Raw genomic sequence first — 9,963 nt, forward strand, 5'->3', positions numbered from 1 at the left:
GGTTATTAGAGGGGGACTGTGGCTGGCCCTCAGAGAAGGCAATGGCACCCCACTCCAGTACTTTTGCCTGGAAAATCCCATGGACGGAGGAGCCTGGTGGGTTGCAGTCCATGGGGTCGCTAGAGTCGGACACGACTGAGCGACTGCACTTTCACTTTTCACTTTCATGCATTGGAGAAGGAAATGGCAACCCACTCCAGTGTTCTTGCCTGGAGAATCCCAGGGACGGAGGAGCCTGGTGGGCTGCCATCTATGGGGTCACACAGAATCGGACACGACTGAAGCGACTTAGCAGCAGCAGCAGTGGCTGGCCCTGCTCACTTTTATGGGCAACGATGCTACATCCCTGCATCCCTCTTCCCCAAACCTTGACCCCCTTGGCTGTCCTGGGGGTCCCTCCCCCACCTAAGGGTCAGACACTCACACATGATTCGGCTCCACATGATCCTTTTCCATGCACTCCAGCACCGGGGGGTCCAGGCCTGGAAGCAGCCCCCACCCCAGGAGACATAGGTGTGAAAGGTGCCCTGGGGCAGGACCAGCCTGGCATACAACTCCTGAACGCACCCCTGTAGACCTGGAGCCGGTCCAGATGGGGCTTGCCATCCTCGGGGCGAGGGAGAGTTGTAAACAGGACAGACAGCCAGGGATGGAAGCGTCCCGGGTGTGTCATGAGCTCACAAAGGGCGAAACGCTTTACACATATTAGGTCAGTGGACTCTCAAAGTGACGCTAAGAAGATACTCTGATTGTCTTTCTTAGCGACAAAGTGGAGGAGGTTCAGAGACTTGCTAGAAAGTGGTAAATTCCTGGACTTCCCTGGTGGTACAGTGGTTAAGAATCTGCCTGCCAATGCAGGGGAGATTCCGGGAAGATTCCACATGCCTCGGAATGCCTCGTGTGCCACATCTACTGAGCCTGTGTTCTAGAACCCTCGAGCCACGTGCCAGAACTGCTAAAGTCTGTGCACCCTAGAGCCTGTGCTCCACAACAGGAGAAGCCGCTACAATGAGAAGCCCATGCACCGCACTGAAGAGTAGCCCCTGCTTGCTGCAACTAGAGAAATCCTGCACACAGCATGAAGACCCAGTGCAGCCAAAAAATAAATTAATAAATAAAAAATTTTATAAAAAGAAAAAGAAAGTGGTAGCTTCTGGTTTGGCCTGTAGGTCTTTCTGATACCAGAGGAACAAGCTCTTCAGATAGAGATTCAGAGAAAAAGAAGGAGACAAAGAAAGACACAGAATCAGAGGAGGAAGAGAGTCTTGGAGGTCATTCCAATATTGTGCCCACCTTGGCTTGAGAGTCCCCTGGGAGGGTGAGGGGGAAGGGCAGATGATGGAGGAGCCATGTCACCCCTCCCCCAGCATTCTGCCCAATTCCTGCCGAGGGGATCCTAAGCCTCCTCCACTAGCCCCAACCAGGGGACCCTCCAGCAGAAACCCCCTACCCCACTTGTTTGAATGAAGGAAACCCCCAGGCTGGGCTACCTTGAACAGCTGGAGGTGGCACTTCCAAAGCTGGAAAGATTTCCAGGGAGCTGATCTCATCGAAGGACACAGGAACAGACCGTGACCTCACTCTTTTCTCGGGGCTGTCACATTCCTGCAGGCAATAAGCATCTCGCTAAGCCCGGAGGCAGCCTGGGCTGCAGGCAGTTTCCCTGGGTTGAGGGTCCCCAGCCTCCAGCTGCAGACAGGGGCTACCCTCAGCCTTGGGGCACAGGAGTAGGGATGGGTCTCCACAGCAGCCGAGGGCTGGAGCCAAGGACCGTACCAGCCAAGGACCACCCCCCAGCTGTGGGCTGGAGTTCTGGAATTTTGAACCACAAATTCCAGCCATGGCCAGAAACTCCCCACCCAGTCATGGTCAAGGGCAGAGGTGCCCCAGGTGGAAGCTTCAGCTCCAAGTGTACATTCTCCAGCTTTGGGCTAAAATCCCAGACCTGAGATGAGTTCTTCTCCGTTGCAAAGTTCAGTCACAGACAGGGCTTCCACCCAGCTGCAAAGATTCAGAGACAAGCCTGAGTTCCCTAGCCCAGGGGATGGCGCTTACAGCCAAGGATCTCAGGCCAGCAAAGGACCTTCAGGCTTGGTCTGAAGTCTTAGGACCCAGCGACTTCTCTGTCATGGGTGACACCTGCCATGATGGGTTGGTCCCCCCAGCTATGTGTAAGGCACCCCAGGGTCCCACAGAGGCAGCTGCTGGGCGCATAGTTGTCTTATTAACTGGGGTGGTTGGGGGTTGCACCAACCTTGCTTGGTTGCTCTGCGGGGGTTCCACCCCCAGGCAGACACCCTTGGGTCCAGGCCTGCAGGCCCTCTCCTGGCAGGTTCAGAGCGAGGCTGGCCAGTGTCCGAGGCAGAAAGGGCCCCTCATTCACAGCTGAGGATTCGATGCTGAGCCTGGTGAAGATCAAGAGGGAGTCAGGTCTCTACCACTGGGCTGTCGCCCCAGCTCCAGCATTCGAAGCACAGGGGCTGGGGGGAACCCTTGGGTGGTCCTGTGATGGGGGCAGGGCACAGACAGTGTTCCAGATCTCCCAGCACCAGGGGGGTGGACGGGAAACCTGGCTAGAGGAGTTGATGCTGAAGTTCCATTTGCATCACAGGTCCACTGCTCTTTTTACACAGACTAGATGAATATTTGGGGAAAACTGTGAGGGGTGGGGGCTTCCCAGGTGGTGCAATGGTAAAGGATCTGCCTACTAATGCAAGAGACATAAAAGACTGGGTTTCAGTCCCTGGGTCGGGAAGATCCCCTGGAGGAGGACATGGCAACCCACTCCAACGTTCTTGCCCGGAGAATCCCATGGACAGAGGAGACTGGTGGTCTACAGTCCATGGGGTTGCAGAAGAGCCAGACACAGCTGAAGTGACTGAGCACACAAGCATGTGAGGGGTGGAGGGAGAAAGAGGGGTGGGGGGAGAGTTGAGGAGGGCCCACAGCTAAAGCACTCCACTGTTTCAGGCTGCCCCTGCACTGTGTGGGTGGTGCCAAGCACCTATCTGTGTTTCGAACAGAAGTGCCTCTGTGGTTCTGTGCTCACATATGCAAGGGACACATTTAGGCGTCTCTGGGTTTGAGCAGGAGGAGGGTGCATGCCTGTGTGTGGGCATGTAGCCCCCGTGTGCAAGGCCAGGTGTGCTCATCTGGGTCCAAGCGTGCCTGCCGGCTTCATGCAGCCTCCAGGTTGACCTGGCGGACGCTCCTTCAGCGTGTGCTTGCTCACCCGTGCACACAGATGCATGTGCCCACACGCGTGTGTGCACCTCCGGAGGGGGTTTCTGGGGCTGCCTCTGATAGCACAGACACCTCTGGTGGCCCTTGAGCTACGTGACCGAGAGGTGGTGGTGGGGGGTGAAGAGCAGCGTGTGGCCGCCCTGGACGGTGTGTCCCGGAAGGCGGCGGCGCAGTGGGCGGCTGACCTCTGCCGGCTCTCAGAGCAGCTCCTTGACCTCTCCCAGCTGCGTCTCCGAGCGAGGCCCTGGGACCTTGCAGCGCTGGAGAGGGGCGTTTCTCCTCGGGGCGTTTCTCCTCGGGCTTCTTCACTAGGGGGGCCACTGCCTCTGGCTCCCCCAGGCTGGCTGTGTGAAAGGACTTCGAGGCCCAGGTCCTGGAGATACTCACTGCCCTGAAGGGCCCCCAAATCCAGGCTGAGGTCCTCTGAACTCTCGCTACCGCCGAGCAGCCCTGGGATTCCATCCTCCTGGAGACAGATGCGGAAAAGGCCTTGACCCACAGGCAGCGAAGACCCTCACATCCAGACCCTCCACACCATCCCCTACTTATCCAACCTGGGCTCTGGGCCCAGCTCTTGGCAGGTGGGGTAGAATGAGGGTGGTCCCCTCAGTGCAGGCCTTCAAGGCCTTAGTCCTCAGAAAAGGGGTTGGAAATTAGGGCTACTGGCCCCGACTCGACCTCCATTGTTGAGTTTCTGTCTGATCATCTTATGAAACAGGCCACGTAAATCCTGTCCTCTGTCCTCTCTCCTCTGTCTGCCGGCTCACCCAGCTTGCTTTAAGCCTCTTATAAGATCATGTGTGTGAATGCAATTTGTACAAGTGCTGTACTCCATAATTTGGCCACCTGATGCAAAGAACTGATTCATTGGAAAAGACCCTGATGCTGGGAAAGATTGGAGGCAGGAGGAGAAGGGGACAGCAGAGGATGAGATGGTTGGATGGCTTCACCAACTTGATGGATGTGAGTTTGAGCAAACTCTGGGAGTTGGTGATGGATAGGGAAGCCTGGCGTGCTGCAGTCCATGGGGTCACCAAGAGTCGGACACGACCGAGCAACTGAACTGAACTGCACGCAGTATCCTTGATGCTACTGGCTGAATTTCAGGCAGTATTGTGGCTCCTAGGCTTTCCCCAGGGCTGCCCTTAAGGGTCTCCTAGACCCTAAGTCTCCCTCCCAAGCCAGGATGAGAGTGGAGCAAGTGAGGAAGCCACCTCGGGCACAAAATTGTAGGGGGTACCCCCAAACTCAGAGATCAAGAAAAGCGTATTTTCACACTTTTTTTTTAAGTTTGTAATTTTCATTTTTTTCTTTTTCCTTTCTTTTTTTGTTTGGCCACACCTCATGGCATGGGAAACTTCCCCCACCAGGGATCGAACTCGTGCCATTGTAGTGGTAATGCAGTCTTAACCACTGGACCACCACTAAGTGTAAGTAATTCAGTCGTGTCCAACTCTCTGCAATCCCATGGACTGTAGCCTACCAGGCTCCTCTGTCCGTGGGATTCTCCAGGCAAGAATGTTGGAGTGGTAGCCATTTCCTTCTCCAGGGGATCTTCCCAACCCAGGGATCAAAGCAGGGTCTCCCGCATTGTGGGCAGATTCTTTACTGTCTGAGCCTCAGGGAAGAAGCCCTAAGGACCACCAGGGAAGCCCCTAATACAACAGTAACAAAAAACCCAACAAACTTCAATATAGTGCAGAGTTCCATGATGAACAAATCATCAAAGTGTTACGACATGACAGGGACTTCCCTGGTGGTCCAGTGGTTAGGACTTGGCGCTTTCACTGCTGGTCTAGGAACTAAGATCCCACATGCTGTGTGCTGGGGCCAAAATTTTTTTAAAAGGCGGGGCTTCCATGGTGGCTCAGAGGTAAAGAATCCGCCTGCCAATGCAGGAGACACAGGTTCAATCCCTGATCCAGGAGGATCCCACATGCCTCAGAGCACCTAAACCTGTGCGCCACAACTACCGAGCCTGTGCTCTCGAGCCCTTGAGCCACAGCTACTGAGCCAACGTGCTGCAGTTATTGAAGCCTGTGTGCCCTAGAGCCCATTCTCTGCAACAACAGGCCACCGCAATGAGAAGCCTGTGTACTGCAACTAGAGAGTAACCCCTGTCGCCACAACTAGAGAAAACCTGTGTGCAGCGACCAAGACCCAGCATAGCTAAAAATAAATACATAAATAAATAATTTTTAAAAATTAAGACATGACAGTATTGGACCCTGCACTTCACTCACCTCACCCTATTTCCAGCCCTCCGCTCCATTGTACCAGAGAGTAGCTTGGAACCTTTGAGCTCCTAAATCCCTTCAGATACCTTCCCCTCCCTCCTCAGCCCGGTATTTACAAAGGGCTCCAGGGTCCACCGCCTCCTGCTTCCAGCCCCTCTGCAGCCTCACGTTCCCACCCACCCAGGAGGCAGCTGTTAGACTCTAAAAATACATAGAGGTAGATGATAACGCCACATCCACCAAAGCACCAACCAGTTGCCTCCCCAACAGTTATTCAAGGGCCTTATTCTTAATCCCATTGCAGCTCTTACCAGGGGGTGGTGTTGTCCCACTTCCCAGATCAGGAGACTAAGGCTCAGGGAGGAGAAAGGACTGTGCAGCCTCGGGTCACACAGTTGGTAAATGGCAGAGCCAGACTCATACTCTGTGGGATCTGTCTGGATCCAAGCTCTATGCTCTTTCTTGCTCTACTTCCTCCTCTATTTCTTTTCCTAGTCTTTTCTTTGCCCTCTCCTCTCCCTGTCATTCATCCTTTTTTTTTTTTCTTCCCAGCCAGGCCACCTGTTTTTTCCTTTCCCTGGAGAATCTCTTCTCCTAGGCCATCCAGAGGCAGTCTGGTGAACTCCTATTCCTCCTTCAAAACCCACCTTGGGCATGCCCTCCAGGCTGCCTTTCTGACTCTTCCAATCTAAATAAGGTGTCCCTCCTCTGGGCTGTCAGGGTCTGCAGGATAAGGACTATTCCTTTCCAGGCTGTTGTGACGCTGTCCTCAGACAGGGTTTGGTGGGTAGGTGGGTGGTCCACCCCCCATGCTACAGGCAAAACCAACCCTGAGATGTGGCCTTAGGCATCTATGTGAGCTCAGGCAGTCCTTGATGGACTGTCCCGATTGGTGGCCTAAAGGGCCCACTGAGCAGACCTGCCACCCTTGATGGTTTCTACAAGAGGCTCCCAGGATAGAATTGCCAGATAAAATACTGGACACCCAGTGAAATTCGAATTTCAGATAAACGACTATTTTTTTTTTCTAGTGTAAATAGATTACAAACATTGCAATATTTGGCAATCAGTTCTAACTGGGCATCCTGTAATTTTATTTGCTCAATTTTGCAAGCCTACCTATCCATGGGCCATTTGGCCGGTCGTGGGCAGTCTTTACTAGGAAAGGGGGAACAGGGAGGTCCCTACTAATGCTTGGTGAGGGGAATTTTCAGAGAAGCAGCCAATTGAAGGTGGAAAATACCTGGACTGCCCTGGTGGTCCATTGGATAAGAATCTACCCGCCAATGCAGGGGACATGGGTTCAATCCCTGGTCTGGGAAGACCCCACATGGTGTGGGCCACCTAAGCCTGAGTGTCCTTACTACTGAGCCCACGCAGTCTAGAACCCACACTCTGCAACAAGAGAAGCCACCATAATGAGAAACCCATGCACACAACTAGTGAATAGCCCCTGCTCTCTGCAAATAGAGAAAGCACGTGTGCAGCAATGAAGACTCAGCATAGCCCAAAACAAGCAATAAATATATAACCAAAATTTTTAAAAGAGAAAGAGGAAATACTTGCCAGCCAAGAGCCAGGCATTTGGTTGGCTGGGGATCTTGGCTGGTGGGAGGCAGGTAGCAGTGTCCATACCTGTCTTGAATGAGGTTGGAAGAACTAGGGTCTGGCTTTTTCTCTGACCTTCCCCACTTGGAACTCTACAGTTTTGATGCCTTATAGTAAAATATAAATGGGGCTTCCCTGGCAGCTCAGTGGTAAAGAATCCACCTGCCAATGCAGGAGACGGGGGGGTCAGGAAGATCCCCTGGAGGAAGAAACGGCAACCCACTCCAGCATTCTTGTCTGGGAAATCCCATGGCCAGGGAAGCCTGGCGGGTTACAGTCCATGTGGTCTTAAAGAGTCAGACACAACTTAGTGACTGAACAATAGCAACAAAAATATAACAGAATTCACCATTGTAACAATTTTGTGTACAACTCTGTGGCATAAACTACATTTACTCGATATGTAATCATCATCACTCTCCATCTCCAGATGAACTTTTTTTCATCTCCCCCTAAGGAGGGTTTGTCGGAGAAGGCAATGGCACCCCACTCCAGTACTCTTGCCTGGAAAATCCCATTGATGGAGGAGCCTGGTAGGTTGCAGTCCATGGCGTCGCTAAGAGTCGGACACGACTGAGCGACTTCACTTTCACTTTTCACTTTCATGTATTGGAGAAGGAAATGGCAACCCACTCCAGTATTCTTGCCTAGAGCATCCCAGGGACAGGGGAGCCTGGTGGGCTGCCGTCTGTGGGGTCGCACAGACTCCGACACGACTGAAGCAACCTAGCAGCAGCAGCAGAAGGGTTTGTACCCAGTAAATAGTAACTGCTTATTGTTACCTCCTCCAGCTTCTAGTCACCTCGACTCTACTGTGTCTCATTGGATTTGCCTATTCTTTGCTGTTGTTCAGTCGCTAAGTTATGTCTGATTCTCTGTGACCCCAGGGACTGCAGCACGCCAGGCTTCCCTGTCCTTCACTATCTCCCTGGGTTTGCTCAAACTCATGTCCTTTGAGTCAATGATGCCATCCAATCATCTCATCCTCTGCCGTCCCCTTCTCTGCCTGCCCTCAGTCTTTCCCAGCATCAGGGTTCTTCCCATAAGGCTTTGGCCGCCTGCCTATTCTAAGCACCTTGTTTAAGTGGGATCGTACAGTGTTTGTCGTCTTGTGTCTAGTTTATTTCACTTAGCTTAATGTTTTCAGGTTCATCCGTGTTCTAGCACAGGTCACAGTTTCCTTTCTTCTTAAGGAAGGACAACATTTCATTGTATGGATGGAACCACACTGCGTGGATATAAGCAAAACTGCATTTTGTTTATCTATTTGGTCTTTGATGGACAATTGAGTGGCTTCCACCTTTTAGCTCTTGTGGATTTTGCTGCTATGAATCAGTTCAGTTCAGTTCAAGTCAGTCGCTCAGTCGTGTCCGAGGTGTATAAATGTCTGAGTCTCCATATTTACCTCTTTTGGGTAGATCTGTAGAAGCGGGGTTGCTAGATCATACAACAATTCTCTGACTGGCTTCTGGAGCCCTGGCCATATTTTCCATGGTCTCCCCTCTTGAATTTCTCCTTTACACCCACTAATCTGTTTTCTTTTTTTTTTTGGCTGCTCTGTGTGGCATGTGGGATCTTAGTTCCCCGACCAGGGATCGAACCCATGCCCCCTGCAGTGGAAAGCATTGCATCTCAACCACTGGAACGCCAGGGAAGTTCCTGCACCCACTGCTTCTGGTTCCCCCAACCTGCCTGGCTGCTCCTTCTCTGTCTGCCACTTCCTCCCTGTGCCTTTCATACACCAGGGTACCTCTCCTTCAGTCTCTATCCAAAAAACCCACCCCTCTGGTCCGGCTGGTCCGGGTTCCCCTGATTCTCCTCTGACTTCCCCAGCCGCCTTCCTGAAGTCACTCCCATCCCGTCCCGGGTGTCTGGACAACCTCTACCAACCCCGTCTTCCTCTGCCACAGCCCCTAAAGTTTCCTCGCATCTCTGGTTTTCATCCTCCTGTAAATATAAACACGTCAGGACAGCCTCTTGGCCTGGACTGGGTCCCCCCTCCTCTGTCTCCTGCATCTGGCCTCCCTCACAGGAGGCAGAAGTGGGAACCCGGCCAGGTCTTTGGGTGGAAGGGGAGGGTGGACGGCTGTGGCAGGTACAGCGAGGGAGGAGGAGGGAGGGGGCTTCGTCCTTTGCTGGGGAACTTGTATCTTTCCTCCAACATTTCCTGGGTGAGAAACGGGAACCAGCCCACTAGGAGCCTCCCCAGGCATCTGCCCAAACATAGGTATGCTGGCCCTGACACCCCAGAGAGCGTGCCATCAACTCAGACTCCTGCTCCCTGGACCCTGGGGAGCCTTGGGGGATGGGTGCCTCCCCGCCCCCGCAGACCCAGAGGCGAGATGCCCCAGGAATTTCCACTCTATAAAAACGGCTAGCTGTGTGCAGATTTAAATAGTACACAGATCAACGTTTTTTTAAAAATGTAAATGGCTATTTATCTCCTTGTACTTTAGGAAAAAAATAGCACACCAGAGCAACTTCGTGTCTCTGGTTCTGTTTCATCATGTAAAACAGGGAACGAGTTTCAAACAAGAGAGCAGAACAGGGACAGAGGGTTTTCTGGTGGCTGGAAGGGTAGAAAGGCCTTCGTCAGGGTTTGCATCCTTGATGTAGCTTTTGTTGGCTCAGTGTGACCTAAGACAAATTTCTAAGCCTCTCTGGGCCTCAGTCTTGTCATCTCTAAAATGGGTGTTATGTTGCCTTCTTTTTGAATATATTTTTATTTGCTTATTTAGTTATTTTTGGCTTTGCTGGGTCTTCATTGCTGTGCGGGCTTTTCTTACTTGCAGCGCTTGGGCCTCTCACTGCAGTGGCTTCTCTTGCTGTAGAACACAGGCTCTAGGGCGCTTAGACTTCAGTAGTTGCGGCTTGT

At 52.6% G+C, this 9,963-nt stretch overlaps 1 protein-coding gene across 1 annotated transcript in view; it reads right to left on the reverse strand.

The window, feature by feature from the left end:
- Window positions 1-251: 251 nt before the first annotated feature.
- Window positions 252-9,963, reverse strand: part of LOC104979780 — a 33,481-nt gene continuing 23,769 nt past the window's right edge. The window contains exons 4-7 of the mRNA XM_010828301.1: window positions 3,429-3,709; window positions 2,255-2,405; window positions 1,491-1,605; window positions 252-482 (exon numbers count right to left, since the gene is read on the reverse strand). Coding sequence (XP_010826603.1) covers window positions 421-482; window positions 1,491-1,605; window positions 2,255-2,405; window positions 3,429-3,709 — 609 coding nt within the window. The 3' untranslated portion in view covers window positions 252-420. The remainder of the gene's footprint in view (window positions 483-1,490; window positions 1,606-2,254; window positions 2,406-3,428; window positions 3,710-9,963) is intronic.

Source organism: Bison bison, unplaced genomic scaffold (assembly GCF_000754665.1).
Source record: "Bison bison bison isolate TAMUID 2011002044 unplaced genomic scaffold, Bison_UMD1.0 scf7180017864492, whole genome shotgun sequence".
NCBI lineage: Eukaryota > Metazoa > Chordata > Mammalia > Artiodactyla > Bovidae > Bison > Bison bison.